The 19,029-nt window shown below is 42.2% G+C and overlaps 1 protein-coding gene across 6 annotated transcripts in view; it reads right to left on the minus strand.

The window, feature by feature from the left end:
• The window catches only part of rapgef6 (Rap guanine nucleotide exchange factor (GEF) 6), a 126,248-nt gene that overhangs the window by 86,980 nt on the left and 20,239 nt on the right, over positions 1–19,029 (minus strand). For 5 of the 6 annotated variants that reach the window (XM_035625877.2, XM_035625878.2, XM_035625876.2 and 2 more), the window contains exons 2-4: positions 12,212–12,282; positions 11,014–11,070; positions 7,585–7,668 (exon numbers count right to left, since the gene is read on the minus strand). In XM_035625877.2, the coding sequence (XP_035481770.1) occupies positions 7,585–7,668; positions 11,014–11,070; positions 12,212–12,282 (212 nt within the window). Of the gene's footprint in view, positions 1–4,911; positions 5,152–7,584; positions 7,669–11,013; positions 11,071–12,211; positions 12,283–19,029 lie in introns of those variants that run through there. The other variant, XM_035625881.2, reaches the window with a different exon arrangement.

The following is a 19,029-nucleotide window of genomic DNA, read 5'->3' on the forward strand; positions in this document are numbered from 1 at the left end:
AGTCCACTTAACCTCTCTCCCTTTTCTATTCTAATTTCTGCTCTTTTTCTTCCTCTCTCCTCGTATCATTTTGTATTCCCTTTCATCCTTTTGTTTCCTTATCTCTTCTAACCAACGGCCCTTTCTCTCTCTGGGCAAAAAAAAAGCAGCAGTGGAAAACTTTCATCTCATCACATCCTTAATCAAAGATTCACACCAGTGCAGAGACTATTCTGACAATGTCAGCCTCTTGGTTTAGGGCTCGGATGAAAGTCGGTCTTCATAATGTGTTGTGATCATGAGGGGGGAAATTGATGAAAGTGAGCCGTTTTTCTTCAGACAGATAGACTTTCTAAGACACGGTAAAAGAAAAAGGTGGTGAAAAACTTGTGAAATCCACGCGTTGGTGCCTCAAACTGATTTTGTCCAAGGGATGAAAGATTTCCACTGTAGCTGGAGTTGGATAAAAACGATCCACTTTCCGCTGTTCTCATTGCAGCTGAACAAGGCCCAAACTAGCTGTGAATTAATTTCACTGACACCTCAATACCACACAAACTCGCATTTGTCATGTGTCCACGTCTCAAGTCTCAAGACTTCCTCAATCATCTTATGGCATCCATCCCTGCTGATAGAGCCCTACTGCTTTTTGGCAACTCTTAAGGCTTAAAGGATTACAGCAGGTATTACAGGAAACTGAATTATTCAGTAAATGTACAAAATACTAGACAGTTTTTCTTTCTTCACAAAGTGCAGTGGTCAGGTGAATGCGGGGACAGCAAAAGCCATTATCCCTTATATTTTTTTTTCTTATCGCAATACCATTTATGGCGCAGGCAGAGAGAAAGCAGCTGAAATGATTTTTTTTTTGTATCTAAATGAATTAATCAAGCCATATTTCATTGCCCCTTCACATGGGAAATTCGTGCCTCCCGACACTGAGGTCAGAGGCCAGTGTCAGCTGCAGCTACGAGGGGTTTACTGTCACCTGTCAATGACACTTCAGTGAGGAAGACACTTGCAAACACATGGGCCGAAGCCCCGGGTCTAACAGTTGGAATCCCCTCAAATAGTTTCACACCACGGGAATCGATGATCTTTCTTTATCTGGTCATCTGTGAAATACACCAATCAACCTGTTACCTGTTTTAATGTTTAACGGCTGATCAGTGTAATCATCAAATTTCTTCAAATATTCTGACCTGAGAGAGAGAATAAACACACACCAGCTCCCACCAGAGCACGAACACCAGGCAAGGTTTTTAAGGGTTTCCAGGGAGGAATGCAGTCTGCTGGGCTCAGAGTTCTCTCCGAGCCCTTTGCCTGGAGGTCAGCCCGACTCTGACAGATCTCTCCACACTCCACTGAGGCGAGACGCATGGTCCCTGTCAGCACAGCACAAAGCCTATCAAGCCCGTCTCCTCCTGAGTGTGTACTCTGCACTTCTATCTTTGTGAGGGCCGGTTGGAGTTTTCAGACTTTAGGAGAAAGCACATTTTGGCCAGTTTTCACAACTTCAAACTGGATGTCTGGTGGTTTAGACTTGGTTTGAGGGTCCATGTTTTAATTAGGTTTTGGGTACGAAAAGGGTTAGGGTGAGGGTAAGGGGCTATGAAATGCATTATATCAAAGAGTGTCCTCCCCGTGATGGGGTTAGGGGTTAAGTATGAAACGAAGGAAAAATATAGTTTCCGAAATATAATGAGCAGCAGAACTGGAGTTCCCGAACCCTACACTGCAGACTGGATGTACTGGGTGTGTGTGTGTGTTTGTAGTAATAAAAAAATGTTGGATAAAAAACTAAGATACACTTCATTGCTGATTTCCATGTTTGCTCCTTCCTCTCTCTTCCTCTTTCGCCAACCGTCTGCGTTCCCACATAAGAAGTAGAATCAACAAACTTGAGTCAACCCTAAGTGAGTAATTGAGTTTGTGTGTGTACCCACCGAGTGATGCTGTTGCACTGACTGAACTGAGATCTGATACCTCTCTGTTGTCAGCTGGTGTGTATCTGTGTCTCCAAGAGGAAATAAGACAAACCTCTAAAACAACTCTACGGCTCTCAACCTTTTGTCTGGCAAAAATCAAAGTTGGTTTAGAGTTTCGGGATCTCATTAAACAAACACCCTGATGAGGGTTTTAGGGACAAATCGTAGAAAGTTTATTTACTTCTGCGCAAAAAAAGTTCCTCCATTGAGTGTGAGTAAAGTTCTGGACAAATCACTGTGGCTGTGGAGACTTCAGAGCACTTCAGTTCTTCAGAAGTTACTTTTTATGTCTGCATGAAATAAGATATGTTAAAGACTCAGAATTGAAGACAAACTTCTAAAGAGCTGTTACGCGGTAAGTTCTGATTTTCCAAAACGTCATGTTAAGACTTGCCAAGAATATTGGATCGATCCGAGACATTAATCAATATCAGAATGTTAAGGTAAATTCTAAAAAAATGTGACCCATCTTGTTAGACCAAAATACATCAAATTACCAACAGTGGCAATTCCAAACCAGATTGTTCATTTGAGTTATCCGACTGCAAGTTCAGTCAGGAAGATGATCTTCATGACTCATATATTCCCACTCTTCTCTCTCCCTTTACCTGCTTTTCCTAATCAGCTGACTCTGGGCGTTTTCGATAATCCAATCGGTTTTCGCCACGATCTCAGCCAATCAACTTGTTGCTGTCAAACTTGAAATCTGTTCTCCTCTCTTTCTCTCGCTGTCTGCTGTCATTTCAGTTATTTGCACCTCATTCACCTCCAGTCTTCATATCCAGAGCCCTGGTCGAGTCCACTCAGCATCTCATGCCAAAAGACGCATGTATGTCACATCGCTTTCTCCTCTTGTTGTGCTTGGCAGGATAACGCCACTCAAATGTCAATTTCAGGTTCTCTTGATTGAAATAACCAAATTTGATAAGATGAAAACTAAAATCAATGTCATCAGCTGCACTGCAACATCTTGTTTCCTTGGTATTGGAAGCTCTTCTCAAAGCACTGAAGCCATGTCGGCACTGGATTTCAGCAGGTGATGATTTTTCTGCCCTCTTTTCCTGCAGGAACAAGACATTGGCAGAAGGGGAGAACAGGTTCAGCCCCGGTCCAGTGACAGCTGCAGCACCCTGGGCAGTAAACCGTGACAGGCGACACAGAAAAACTAAGGCCACACACACCCTCCGGTGTCAAAGGGATGGAAACCCCAAATAGTAATATCAATAAAGGACAAGAAAAAGATCTCTATTAAAACAATAAAAGAAAATGAGAAAAACGTTCATGTAAATATTAGAATAGGCCTTTGATTTGTGGGGCGACAAGGGTTGTTTAAATGGGGGCTGGCATGTTACAGCGTCGCAGTTGCAGGACATTTTTGTTTCATTTCGGGGATTCAAACATAAGAGTATGCGTTTCTGTAAATGCGTTCCAAAAAGAAGGAAATAATCCCTCTAGAAATCATCAACAAACATTTGGCTAAACTGCTGAGGAAGCGTTCAGACAAAAAAAAATAAAAAATACCAGCCCTGCGTTCAAACAATGCAAAAGTCTGCGTTAGTGGGGAATGTGGTGCTTCAGGTTCTGGTGGGAAAATGAAAGACTACCGACAACTTTACAATACAAAGCAGTAGTTATTTCATCTTCTGTCATGATGATCCTAAGGTAAGCAATCGTGAAAACACGGCCTTTCATGTTACAAACTAATCCAAATGAATGTGTCTGAACAACCCACAAATTTCCTCAAGATTCATTTGCGGCAACAGTAAGACCTTCACTTTCAAACTGACAAGCAGATTTACATAGCAAAGTGTAAACGGTCTTGTCGAGTGTAATTTGAGTCAACACAAAGTTTGCCAGAGTTTCGGTCATGACATGAAAACCCAAAAGGAGCGGGCCATGCCCATTTGGCAACTCGTTTCCACGGTAATGATGACCAACAGTAAAGAAAGAGAACTGCAGACCACAATCGGACATATGCACACACTATTCTCAGTTCTCTCTGCCGTACTTCCTCCCAGTTTTAGTGGTCGGTTGGCAAACGCTGACCGCTCTGACTCACATTTAAGGAGACCAGAGAGCTGGCCGGCAGTCAGCACTACAGACGGACCACCGGCGCACATAAACACATCGAAAACAGCCAGACAGTCTCCAAGTAATGATGCCAGTGGCTCATTCAAAAGCATCACGGCACATTACAAAAAGTAAGGGGGATCGGTTAATGGGGGGGGGGGGGGGGGCAAAATGAGCACCACTTACAGCTGCTGCTAAACTCCAGGGCAGTGAGTTGAAGTGTCCTCAAAGCTTTGAGATAAAGAACCACTCACACCTGACTGAACGTACAGTCATTGTCCGCTATTCTACATAATCGTGCCATAATCTTTACCTCTATTGGAGAGCAGCAGAAAATCTGTGGCATCAGATGAAAAGAGAACAGTGTTGTCAATGTTTTACTTGTGGAGCTTCAAGGAAGTGACAGGATTCAAACACGTTTCTGGTAACCACACCGAAATGTGTAATACAGTTCTTCCATCAGCTACCATGTAAATATAAAACGTGCAATCAGGCTTTGATACTTATTTTCTTTCTCCTCCAAGAGTTCTTTTGCTCTTCACTGCTCATTGAATCATCAACACTGTCAAAGATCTTTAACGTAATCAATGTGGATGAAGACAGACAGCAGTGTGTGTGGTTTTTTCCAGAGCTATAGGGCCAAGCAGTGTTAGAGCCATCCTGCCACAGTGCCACTGGGATGTATGAATTCCTTCTTGGTTAAACGAAGGCAGGCAGGAAATGGAACACGCTGGGTTGAAGAATGCAAAGAAAAAAGAGAGAGGGAGTTTTGAAAAATCCCAAGTGAAGTCGCCGCAGCTGGCTGTTAACGGCACGGCAACTACAAGATGTGAACATGTGTGTAACAACCACCAAAAACCTAAAGATCACTGACCAGGAACGGGAATGCTGGCGGTCCACTTCTTTGGATTGCTTGTCGGTGAAATGATATCCGGCATATTATCCACAAGGAGGAGTGGAGAGAGTAGATTATTCCAGTTAATCCAGGTTTAGATCCGACCGTGTTTGTTTTACACTCCAGAGAGTTTGAACGAATTAAAAGTTTCCTCAGAAAGTGGACGACTGTCAGCCTTTTAGCTTGTCTTTAAGTGAGGGAGGGAGGAGTGTGTGTGTTCCCTCCCGCTCTACTCTGTTCTGTTCTGTCTGTCCGCTGGCTCCAGGGGGGTGTGTGTGAGTGTGTTATTGTGTGTGTGCGTGTGTAGCTTGCTCATTTCCTGCCTGGATGTGCTTCTGGGCTCCAGGCGGGCAGGCTGCTCAGGAACACATGGCCAGCCACTGTTCAGCCAGGGGTTCCGCATTCCACACACAAACACACACATGCACGCACGCACACTCAACATTCCCCCATTAGCTCCCTCTCTGTGACCCTTTCCAAGCCCCCCTGCTGCTACTAGTACTCCAACACACACAGACACACACACCCTGCTCTCCTTTGCTGGGCACTGACCCTCCCCCACCCCACTGTTATCAACCGACACACACACACACACACACACACACACACACACACACACACACACACACACACACACACACACACACACACACACACACACACACACACACACACACACACACACACACACACACACACACACACACACACACACACACACACACACACACACACACACACACACACTAGCTGCCCTGAGGTTATTGATACTTGGATACTATGATCCAGTTGGTCAGTTGGTGCTTTGTGTTGTTGTTGTTGTTGTTGTTGGATAAACTGCCTTAACATCACACCAGCTACCTTTATCTCTCCGATCCTTCAACATGTAGCCTGTGAAGGGTCAGTCGTCACGACAAGCAACTGCACCAACTGTTGCATTATTCAGTTCCTCTCAGTTCTGCCAACACTTCTATTAGAAGGAACCAACAGCGGAAAGGAGGAAGGTGTCCAGCATCTTAATTAAGGACACTTAAAGCACCAGTGTGCTCCATGAGACCTTGTCCAACAATGAAGCGGTGAAGGGAAACTTTTCAATATTAATGGATTCATGTACTACATTTCCAGAATTATGTAACATGACCTGCCACGATCCTGTGGAAGTGTTTTTTTCCTGATTTATTAGATTACCTTTGATGCTGCAATCATCCAACCACAGCGACCAATTATGTTTTTATCTTATTATACAGTCAAATTCCACCCGCTGACTGAAGGTGTACTTTTTCTACCTTCCTTGACTCAAATCAAAAGGGTGAAGGATCGATTTCATATTCCGTTTCTTAAAAAAGAAAACCAAATACAAAAACATCATCTGATGAAAAGAATGTGTGAAACAAGTGGAAATGAATGTGTTCCTGTAAAGTTGTCCATGATTTTCCATGACTTTCACTGACATCCCCCAGAGAACATTAAAAGCAGAGAGCCTCTTCCTTTTACCCGAAACTCCACGACCAACAGGAACGCTGAAAATGTGAACGTACTGCAGAGTTTCAGGCCATACTTGAGTCAACACTCTCAATTCCTGACAAACACCATCTAGCAGATGAAACTCTTGGCCAGGGGGTCAAATTTTTTGTTTGATTTAGACATAAGTGCACCAAAGGTACCTGCCCCCCTCCTCTACATTTCTGGTATTCGATGCTTCAGTTTCAGGCCGACTACAACAACAGAGGAAAGATAAACATTGGGGCTGAGCACCAACCAATTTCTGCCATAGCTTTCTACGTTACAATCAATTCCAGTGTTTAAACAGGTGCAACGACGCTGATCAAGGTATTTTATGAGCTGTTTTTTTTGGCATTCTGGTGGATTTGGGGAGGAGGAAGGGGCCTGCAGTTTTTTCTTCAGATATTGGTATATTAGGGCACAACATGTTCTTGAAGAACCCCTTGCTTGCAAATCCAAGCTCTCTCATCATCAAACATTAACTGTCAAGATACAGTTAGAAAATAGAAATTTGTATTCCCCTTTGGTAAGGGTTCCACAACCTTTAACAAATTGTGTTACCATTTTCCCCATTTTTGTTTCACATATTGACCATAATGAACAAACTCAAGAGTCTTGTCTTCATCATAAACATACCAGGCAACCAGCAGGCTGCAGCAGACATGCACGTTTGTGTAATTATTTGATAAGGACAGTGAAGACAGACAGGAAATGCAGGGAAAGAGAGTATGTGGGAATGACATGCAGTAAGTCGACTGGCCAGTCGGGAGCCAAAGCGGGAACTCGCTGCTCAGGGTCATTTTTACCCTGGTATGGTATGTGGTATGCACCCAACCATTCAACTATCAGGTCTGTCTTTTTGTACATTAGACACACACACACACACACACACACACACACACACACACACACACAACACACACTCCATCTAATAATATGACAAGATATGTCAGCTTCACGTGTAATGTCATAGAAATGTGTCACCCCCTGTTTGAAGTGAGCTCTTAAAAAATCAGTACAAGGAATAAGAGTTAATGCAGTGTGTGTGTGTGTGTGTGTGTGTGTGTGTGTGTGTGTGTGTGTGTGTGCGTGCGTGTGTGCGTGCGTCCTACAGTGTGCCTGTGCGTGTCAGCGAGTGTTATTACATACCAGCACCTTGCCAGGTACATGTGCTCCTTGACGAAGACCGATCCAGAGAGCAGGATGTACCAACAGTTAGCGATGCTGTCTGGGCTGGAGAGAGACAGAACACACGGGTGTGAAACACTCACAGTCTATAATGCTGCAGTCTGTGCTCCACAACACCTCATGTGTTAGGAAGCATGGACAATGTGAACTTACTTGTGTTATATCTCATGATGGTTTGTTAATTACCTTGCCTGTTTTTAAGGTAAAGTCCTTTTTGTAGACATTTTTTTTCTATCCAACTCCCAGTTATTTGGTGTTTCTGGGTTCCTTAATGACCTAAGTTTTTTCCATCAGTAAGTCCTAAAGCTGCTTTTATTTCTCTAAAATAAATGCTATGTTCGAAACTTTAGTTTAAATTCTGCCTTTGCTTGTTTAGTGACCCAAATCAGCCAGACTGGTTGTCTGATGTAACCTCTTCAAACAGAGATGAATGACCAGAGCCACTGCGATCGAAATAGTCATCAATACAATCATTTCTTTAGAGGCTGCAAGTAAAATTTTCACGTGTGAGGGCATGATGATCATAAGGCTGTGTTGGTGGCCCGCGGGCACAGGTACTGTGACGGCCATTTGGGTTGAAAGCAGTGCTTTTTCTTCTTCTTCTCTGACTCAGTCTGTGTTTCCCCGCAGACTTCACTCTCATCATAAGCGGCGTCTGAGTCTGGACCGCTCGTTGACTCTCATTTTATTTATTCATTATCATAATAATCAGCTATAGAGAGCATCGTCTTTGGACACGGTGAAAGCTAAATGGACTGTTTCCCACGTTTCATGATGATGACACTGCAGTTAGGGAGAGACTAACTGAGTCGGTGAAGAAGAAAAGGGTTCTACTTTAAACCACGATGGCTGAACACAGAATAAAACACCAAGAACAACCTAACGATGACCGTGCACTCTCACGTGAAAACTTAAATTGCAGTCTTAAAAAAAAAATTGGTTATGTGCCTATATTGATGGCAGTCTGGAGATCTGGCCATCTGTTTCTGATCACTCTGGGTTGCTCTGAAAGTCGAACTCACGCAGGGTTTTTTTTTGGAAAGTTTAAATGCCCGCTGAAGTTAAACTGAATCCTTTTTAGAGACCCCCGTCCTCCTCACCATAGCTCTGCTTACACTTGCTTTTTTAAAAGGTTCCTTCTATACTTTATCGTCCTGCTCTGTATGTAGCTGACTTGGGGGCCATTCTATCCATCACGTATCCATACATTTAGGGCTGAATTGGCTGGAAAAACCCAATTATTTCCAAGGCAGGAATCTGACATGAAATCTTCCTTTAAAAAATGTAGAAGTTATGTGAAAAGAAATGCAGAGTGAGATCGCTAAATATTTGAAAGAAAATATAGTGCACATCCGCCCTTTGAATCCCAGGTGATGCATTTTGCATTAGCCCAAATGTGTTCTTAGGATGCAAAGCTGCACTATAGAACCAAGATATAATGTTCCATCAGTGCAAGATGCAGAGAATCCATTAATGTCACGCAGCTGCATGCTAAAAGGGCTGGAATGAACTGTGCTTAACGGAGATACGCTATCTGGTCTGTCATAGATTTAAAAAGAAATTATTTTATCTGAAAATAAACAAATTATTAATAAGGCAACGTGTGATTTTCCATGCTATTTCATGTACTCATCTTATCTACATGTACTAACCCCCTCAAACACAACTCTAATCATCGATAATAAGCTTGGTGCTCAAATCAGACACAATCATACGCGATGGAGAGGTCAGTCAGCGAAGAACATATCGCCGTCCGTGATTACGAGTATGAGTACAGAGCCTGGGAACACTGACGGAGAAGTGAGGAGTGTCTGTAGTGTTGAGATGTGAAGAGATGCACCACAGAGGGAAGAGCAATACATTATGGAGAGATTGTACTGCTGTCGCCTCTTCTTCCCTGATAAAGAACAGTGGCTTTTACAAGTCCTATAAACACAAATCATCTCTGAATGCTTTATACATGTGGGCAGAGCTCATTCACATTGACATACAGAGATTCAAAGTGGCTTTATGAGATATGGGCCGACTCTTTATTTCATAAAACTTGTTGCCATCTCTATATGTACGTACAGTCTACTGTAATTCTCTGATTTGCGCAAAGTCAGATTTTACTGCAAACTTAACTTCATCTACTCAAGGGAAATTGTCTGATGAATATTGAATTAAAGTACTGATTTCAGTAATGATGGCGTGTTGATTCACCCTCTATGTGGTACACAGCCTCTGTACATTTCCTCTCTGTCTGCCATCTTGTTTGTAGTTTTTGGTGTCGTTTTGTGTGTAGGACAGTTGAAATTCTAACAGGATAATGTTAAAAAGAAGAAGATAAGAAGAAAAAAAACCTGAAAAGATTTGTTTGTTTCAGCATTGTTTGGTATGAGTTTGTGTGAGTTTGAGTGTGTGTGTGTGTGTGTGTGTGTGTGTGTGTGTGTGTGTGTGTGTGTGTGTGTGTGTGCGCATGTTGGATGGTGAATCAAACCATCTGATGGGATTCTAGTGAGGATGGTAATACATCAACAGAACATCTCTCAAACTTCCTCCACACCTCTGCCTTCATTACTCTCCTGCCTCGTCTCAAATTCTTTCCCTTTCCTCCCCTCACTTCGTCTTCTCATCTCACCTCCCTCTCAACATTGCTATTCTTTCCTCCTTCTTCCTCTGTCTTCAGCATACTTGTCTTCTTTTCTCTCCTTCTCTGCACCCTCTGCTCTCTTTTAATGTAGCTCCTTACATCCCTCATCCCCCCACTTTCTCTTCTCCTCATCATCTACACTCTCCGCTACCTTTCCCTCTTTCACTAGATTCTCATTCTTGTCTTCTTTTACTCCACATTTCCTTGCACTACTTTTCCTCCATATTCCCTATTCCCACTAATATGATAAACGGACTTCTTTTTGCCATCTGCCTCATCCACCTCAATATCCATTTATTCACACCACATGACAGAAAGGCAGGAAGGAAGACAGACAGGCGATCAGTGGATCTCTCTACATTAGCGTCATCTTTAGATAAATGTCCTCATTCGTACATCTGGACTGGGCCTCAGGAAAATATATCAAATAAAAAAAAAAGAAAAGAAAAAAACACAGTGTAAAAAGTGAGGTTAAAATGGACTGTTCAAACATGTATTTAAGAAACAGCATCTAATGTGGATGATTTAACAGGAACTTAGTAGACTACGTTGTTTATACACTCTATGGTTTATCCAAAGGTTCAGGATATTTAAAAGTTATCAACTATTCTTGAAACAAAGCATACAATGTGATATTTCAACTGGATAAATACTGGGAATGAAATAAATGAAACTTTTTAAATGAATTAAGAGGAGAATATAAAGAGAATAAAGGGAGAGTAGAGCACTCCCTGCACAGTGTGAGAGCTTTTACTTACTAGAACAGGACGTGGTTGGCTTCATGTCTCTCGTACCTGGCCGAGGTACACATCGACCTGACACAGAAAGATAAGGATGTTAACTTTTTTCTCTCCAAAAACATCCTAAATAGGTCTCCAGCTCTGACAATCCATCACACATCCATCCTAGACCTGATCTCTGAAGGCACCGAGGCACTTTTTTCCATTTTAGACACCATCATTACGGTCTGTCAGCTCAGTGTTAAGGTGACCCCCTACTCATTTTCTTTCTGCAGCCCAACCAGCATTTAATTTTCTTCAGTCTGCGCTGGGCCTGAATTTCCTGAAAGTCAAATGCCTTCACAAGAACAAAGATTACATTGTCTCATTTTCAAACGTAAAATAAAAAAACACCTATTTAGTCTGTCTTTTATGTAGTGTTTTATAGTTGTATCATGTATATCCATTTTTCATCATTATTATTTACTTTATACTTAGTTTTAATAAAAATCTTGTGTTGATCATCTTTATTCATATTACTGCTTGTTTTTATTTGATTTACTTAATTTGTATTCCTATATTTCTTTTATTGTCTTGACTACCCATCTTTTATAGCTGTCTTTTCATTTATTGATTGTTTCGGCACATAAGTCTCTAAATCCAAATCACTTTCTTTTTTCATTCTCTAGATCCTTTTTAACATCACAGCAACTTCAAATGTCACTTCATCTGTTTGAAATGTTCTAAATAATCTAAACAAAGTTTGATTGACTGATAGATGTAAGCCTGATGAACTGCTGTGATGTCTGTATCTGTCTCAGTTTTTCCCTAAAACTTGTCATTTATTACTTAGACAGAATTATTTGTCACGAGGCTCAGACCAGCAATTTCATGGGAACAATTCTCTTCTGATGTCATTGTTATTAAAACCTGTCAAACTGAATCAAACAATAAAAAGTAAACATTCCTGTCCTTCAAACACAACTTCTGAAACATGTGTGGTATGAATGTGTAGCAACCACCTGAGCCTGAATGTCCTGTGAGTGATAAGGGTGGAAAAAACCAACCTGGGGCAAAAGGCATTTGCAAAATTCTAAGCGCTCTTAAACCTGTTTGTCAGGGTGTGTCACGTATAACAATCCACGCCGAAAGTTGGCCTATGGGCTATTCTTAATTTAACCTGGTAAACTGATAACTGTGATTGACTTGGTCTTATAAACGCAGAAAAGACTCAGACCTTAGCTGGTGTTCCCTGAGGTGAGAGAGGACGTCCATGTGGTACAGGTGGCAGTAGATGGTGTGCAGGTCCTGCAGGATGGAAAGACAATGACATTATTATTAATAATAGGAATATACTCAATAGGTCAAATGGTTAAATGATCTCACATTTCCACACACACACAAAAGGTGACTGGAGAGGCTCATCTCTCACTAAAGCTGCTTTCAGACATGCACTTAAGTCCGGACATTTTCTGGGACTTATCCGAAGGGGCTGTACGTGGGAACGCAAATGTCCGTACCTGTTGCTCGGGACATTATCCGAAACCTTTTCCTGCCAACATTTATATATTTCGAAGAACAGATATATTAACAAAAAAAGTCTGTAGAAACTGCAAATCGCAGAGTTTGCTTAGTATTTAAAAAGTCAAAGCTTTTAAAAGATTAGCTCATTGTTTAGAGTGTGTCCAATGTCTCAGCACCATGTAAATCACGTCCAGTGCTAGTGTACTCTGACAGGAGCCACTTGGACTATGCCAAACACTGCCCATCAAACTGACACCCGCGAACCAGACAGACAGACAGGCAGGCATATACCACTTATCTGCGCACATGACAGCAGCGACACACACAGATATATCCACCCCAGGCCTTAAAATAGTTCCTCTATCAGGGCCAGCTGTCAAACCATTAAGAGGATGGCAATGTGTGTGTGCGTGTGTGCGTGTGTGCGTGCGTGTGCGTGAAGGGAACAGCTTCCCATAAGCATCTGTGGGATCAGACAAACAGAGTAGGGCAGCTACTTTTAACAGGTGGACAACATGGTCGACTGGTTATGTGCACACACACACGCTCAAAGACACACTGATAGACGCAAGAAAATCCACTACAGAGAACAGAGATAGACCCATGACTTATTTTTGTTTTGCAAAACATTCTCTATTTTCCATCCCCAGTACAAAGCTGCCGCGGACATCTCTCTCTACCACGTTCTCTTTAATTCTGTAGTAATAGTAGTCAATGCACAGATTCAGCCTCATGTATTTATATACATTTCCTGTATAAGTAAAATGGTCGGCTAAAGTTTATCTAAGCAGTTGAGACAAATGGGAATATTTAAACCACGCTTTGAAACATCTCACAGCTGAAATGAGAAAGAAAAAAAAGTCCCCAACAAACATCCCTCTGCAGGATAAAGCCAAGGCACAGCTGCAGTTTAGCAAGAACACACAAAAGATTGTGAAAGCTACAATGCCCGCAAACGAATAAATCCGAAAATCCCTAGAGGCCAATTCATACTTGCGGTGGGTCAGAGAAATTACTGTCGAGCATTTCACACAAATACTGAAAGACAGACAAGCATTTTATGAGTACTTTGATGGTGTGTAAGATTTTCATAGCAGCATATATAAACCTGTAAAGGTCACAGTAGACTCTCTGAATGATACTAACACCTTCCAACAATAAAAAATAAAATAAGCAAAACAAAACACAGCACTATAATAACAATCACAGAATCACTACTAGCTGAGAGGAAGAGGAAAATGACAGAGGGGTGTGCGTCTGTGTGTGTGTGTGTGTGTGTGTGTGTGTGTTTGTGTCTCCAGCCCCCCCCCCACAACCATTAAAAGGAGAAGTGGTACAGATAATGGATGGATAGTTTGTAGTTTCACCTCTGCCTGCTTTGTGAATGAACTGATTTATGCTATGATTTGGTGGTTGACCATTTTTTCCCGTGATTTCAGCACATCACAACACAGCGTGATTGGTGCTGATGCTTTTTGGTATAAATATAATAAAAAACAACTTTCCCCAATGTCTTTCTGAACAAAGTCCAGCTTAGTTCCCTCGAAAGCCATTTAAAAACACTGAACACTCATGGGCGGCCCTCAACAATTTGACTGAGAGTTCATCGCTGAGGGACAGAGAGCTCGACCAGCCCCGGGCGGTCGCCTTACAGCGAGAGCTGTAACCTCCGTTTACCGATCCTGACGGTGAGCGGACAGGAGGCCCGGAGAAGCCTGGTTCACAGTGGCGAGGATGCAGAGCTGTATTGACATCAAGTCAAAGCTAACTGGGTTATTGAGTCCAACAAACTGCTCCAGTAAGCGCTCCTGTCATGTTGGTGAGCGTGCATGTCTCTGTTACGTGCATGTGTGTGTAAAAGTACGTGCTTGAGAGTCACAGTGTACAAGCCTGAGGCGAGTGTTAGACCAGACAGCCCCAATACGCAAACCATACCCCTATTTTTCTATGTTCCTGGGTTACATTAAATGATTCAAAAAGACGTGCATTGTTTCACAACCGTGTTATGTGTTGTGTGGCCACAACTCGGAAACACTATGCCTGTTGGTGACAAATCAAACCTCACAACAGAGAAATAAGAAGCTAAACACAGATTTACAAATGCAAATATGCTTTCTCAAGGTCCCCGCCAAAAATGTGTTTTGCTTGTTATTTGCTGACTTACGTACCTGCTGAGTTTAACACCAGCGGGCTGTTTTCACATTCATCAGCTGACGATGGAAGGCTTCTCTGTGATAACCTTAAATCAAAGTTTAGGAACTAAGTGCACGTATGTAAGTTTGGAGGCAAATCGTGGTACAATTTTAAAAAAACTTGCACGAGTGTGAGGGGGAAACTCAGCCCACGTGTTTAATATTCTGGATTTTCCTATCGGGGAATATATTGTTTAGGAATATTAAACTAAGCAACTGAACTTTTTTTTTTTTAATGGAAATGCCTTAACAGAGTCAACATATTTTTCATAGTATTCTTATGTCCGAGGCAGATATTTCATCAATGCTTCTGTGTGGGAAATTACTTAAAATGTCAATGTCAATTTGTCGTCCATTGATTGATCTATTTTTAATTTATTAGTAAGATATTATATGATATCTTCTTTTATAAATTTCAATCAAAGGGATATAAAACACAAAAAAACAACAACAGCGACAGCGACACATGCATTCGCAAATGCACAACCTTACTACATGACCTCTTAAACAAAGCGCGTAGTGATTCCTCCATGACTAACACACACGCCCATGAAACCCAACTGTCCCTATTTCATGTATTGATTAGCGTAAAGCAGGTCATCAATAGGCCAGACAGACAGATAGCAGGATGTCAGAGGAGGGAACCTCTGCTTTGTCGTTTCATTCCGTAGCCTCACATGATCACGAAAGCGGACACACACACACACACACACACACACACACACACACACACACACACACACACACACACACACACACACACACACACACACACACACACACACACACACACACACACACACACACACACTCTCTTTCTCTGTTCCTTCTATGCACATATACACAGCATGAATGTGAACTGAGGGTGTGGTGGCCGTGGTCCGGTTTTTGGTTGTCTACAAAATGGAAGTAAGCCCTATATTTTGATGTAGTGGTGCCGCCACCCCCTCATCCACAAGAAAAATCTGTCTCCAGTGTGAGAACATTCGTCCAAAGTGCAGTGTCGTTTCTGTTCATCAGATTTGAATTTAGAAGCTGTTTTCTTTGAGGACAGTAATTCCTCTATTTTTTTATATAACAGCCCATGATTTAGAAAATGATTCCTACTGCACCTGATTTGATTCATCGCAAAGCAAAATCCTTTGAGTTGTCTGAAACCAGACAATTTCCACGGACAACTATCAAAGCCATGTCCCTCTTTATCCTCAAAGCCCAAATACATCGTTGTCTCATTTTCCCGTCCTCCCCAAGGACGGCACAGGGCGGCGGTGCGTGACCTCTGGCCTGACCTCCCTCAGAGGCTCATGTGGACGCCTGATGACCCCATCTGTGATTAAGACGTCAATTCATCCAATCCAACTCACCACCAGCTGAGGCCACAGCTTTTCATTTCGACTTGTCTCACATGGCCAACGTTGCCAGATCATTTCACGTCTTGAGGAGGTGTCAATTCTTAAATCTGGAAGATGTTTCAATCCCAGGCGAAAATTGAGGGTTTCTCAGAATCGGGCTCAAATGACTCTAATTCCTTTTTAAATATTATACATTCTAGTGACAGGTATGATTGATACTATCAAAACAGAGTTAATGTTGTTTCAGCAGTCTTTGGACTTTTTTGTGTTGGACTTGGTCTTTCTTCACTTTGCTGAAAAGTCTACACACATGGTTTGCTTCTAACTGCAGAAACATCTCAAAGTGTTGTGTCAAACTGAAAGTGAGACAAATGAGGCCGATCCACCAAAGTGATCAGCGGTGCGCTGTGGTGTGTGTGCGCGTGTGTGCGTGTGTGTGCGTGTGCGTGTGTGAGTGTGTGTGTGCGCTGTCAGGCGGCTTGTGTGTTACTAAGGTAGCTACAGTGCCGCTGCTGCCACCTCCTGGCAGAAAACATCAATCTCAGTATTTAATGAGACCGGGCTCAACAGGCACTTCACATCTACCAACCGACACTTTGGATGAATCTAAGACGGGTTAGATAAATTACTCCATAATAAACGTAAAAAACCAAATTGGGGGAAAAGGGACAGCAACAAAAAAATGCCCGGTTGCTGCTGACTGTACAGTTCATAGAAAAGTGAGGTGAAACCAGTTTACTGCCTCTGTTTGCATTGTTTATGTGACCTGACCACAGACCTTGAATATAACAATCTTCAGCTGGTGAAGTGGTTTTGTCCACATTTTACAGTGAAAGGAGTTTTGTGCGTGTTTGTTTCCAGCACTGACACGATTCAGACTTTCTGACATGCGGCTTGAAAAAAGAAATATATATGCCTGTTACTCATACAAAACAAGCTGTTGCAGCACAAGACATAACTTGGATCAGTCACACAAAAGCAAGTTGTGGCAGTACAGAGGCTGTTGTCCCACCCACCACATTTCCCTTTTCCTTTCAAGAGAAAGCCCAGTTACACACACACACACACTTGATATGCTGCGGCACTCCTACATTAGTAAGAAATAATCCGGCTACTGTAGTGCAAAAAACGCAATTCCTGGAAGCTATGCTTTTTTAATTCCATGTATATTGGGTTATCAACATGGTTGTGTTAAGGAGAACATTCAAAACACACAGTTCTAAATTCTTCTACTAATCTTGGACTTTTCTAGAGGACTCTCGTCCCCTGCAGAGTCTGCCTTTATTCAGAGTTCCGTCCCCCCCCGTCCCACGCCCACCTCCACCAGAATGTACAGTATGTCAGTCGGCGTTTCACTGACATAGAGGGGATATTGTAGACCGGCGATACAACGCCACCATTCAAGCCGGCAGAACAAACAGCTAGCCTAACATCCTGCCTGCGTAGTCGGCCTTTAACATTTACATTACATAGACTACCGACGCCTCAAGCCTCTGTGTCAACATTGTGCCGGGCTATAGCGTAGATGTAGATGAAAAATGGGACCAAAATGCTTTTGTGTACAGTATGTCCACTATGTATATATTTCAATGTTTAGAAGAGGCCTCAAAACCATTCAATCTTGACATTTTTGATAAGAACCCTGAATAAAAATCTGTTTGTTTTCATTATGACGATTACATTTTAGGAGGAGAAATGGTAAATATTTTAAACCACACAGATGACTATATCAGCAGAATTAAAGTTTTGGGAGGAAGGTTTCTTTGAATTAGGTAGAGGAATAACACTAATACAATAAGCGTATTGCGCCTTTTGAACTAGAATGACGCTCTCTGTGGTCTGCAACTACAAAAGGTGCAGTAAAGCAGACATAATTATAATCAACTAAAATGTGAAATGGTAATAACAGTAATGCAGCTTGTAAATGTTTAGTTATGTTGACAATGTCCATACACGAAAAAAACAAAACAAACAACGCACAAGCCAGAATGATTGAAACAGACGACATTAGATCAAGTGTCTCTGCAGGACAGTGTCCGACTCTCCGGCTCTCTCTCTGCTGCAGCGTGGTGAGCCACCGTTATACTCGTCTGCACACACAATGGAAAAGCTCTGTTTATCTTCAGAAATGGAGGCAGGGTCTTACACAAACCGGCCACATTAGAAATGTCAGATTGTACGAGGTTTGCGTGAGACGGGGATTCAGCATGAGCACTCTCTACTGTACCATAAACCAAAGTGTGCGGGCTGGGTAAAGGGGATTACGGCGGTACAGGCAATCGAAGGGCCTGCAAAGACACAAGTTCTACAAAACATACCGTCAAGTTAATGACAGAAGAATTTGATATTTCTGCTTCTGAATGGTTGAAGCTGTAAAAAAAATCAATCAGTGACAAATAAATGCCAGCGCACAATGTGGGGCATGTCAGATAATGTAAATGTCCGCAAATGTTGCTCGGGCATCTTCTGGAACTTTTCCTGCCAGTCTCCACCGTAGGAATATTTTCTTAAAATATCAGAGAGCCCATTTGACAGTAATGCAGGAAAATCTACGTTAGATATGTGGTGAGTGAGCTGAGCGCACTGTTTGCTAATCAAAGCCGAGTGCTGACCGATTACATTTATGCCGATTATGGAAGCTATAATTCTTAATATTTGTAGTCGCAAAGCTGCGAGTGAAAGTTGCGCATTTATCCTTGATGAATTATTATGATCTTCAAATAAAGTATAAAAAGAAAATACACACATATTCATAGCTCAATGTGTGCGTGGCTGGATAATCTCCTTACCAGACACTTAAAAGGCTCAAGTGAAAGCTTAACATCAAGCACAATATAACATTAATAACGTTCCTAGAGCCTTAATGGTTTGAAATCTGAGGGCTTACATCTCCAGCTATGATCCCTCGGTATCATAACTCCATACGCAACAGAAGCTCGCTGACGATGCTCAGCTCCACAGTGGAGCCCTATCACCGTCAGCAAGTG

This window comes from Scophthalmus maximus, chromosome 2 (assembly GCF_022379125.1).
Source record: "Scophthalmus maximus strain ysfricsl-2021 chromosome 2, ASM2237912v1, whole genome shotgun sequence".
NCBI classification, from domain to species: Eukaryota; Metazoa; Chordata; class Actinopteri; order Pleuronectiformes; family Scophthalmidae; genus Scophthalmus; species Scophthalmus maximus.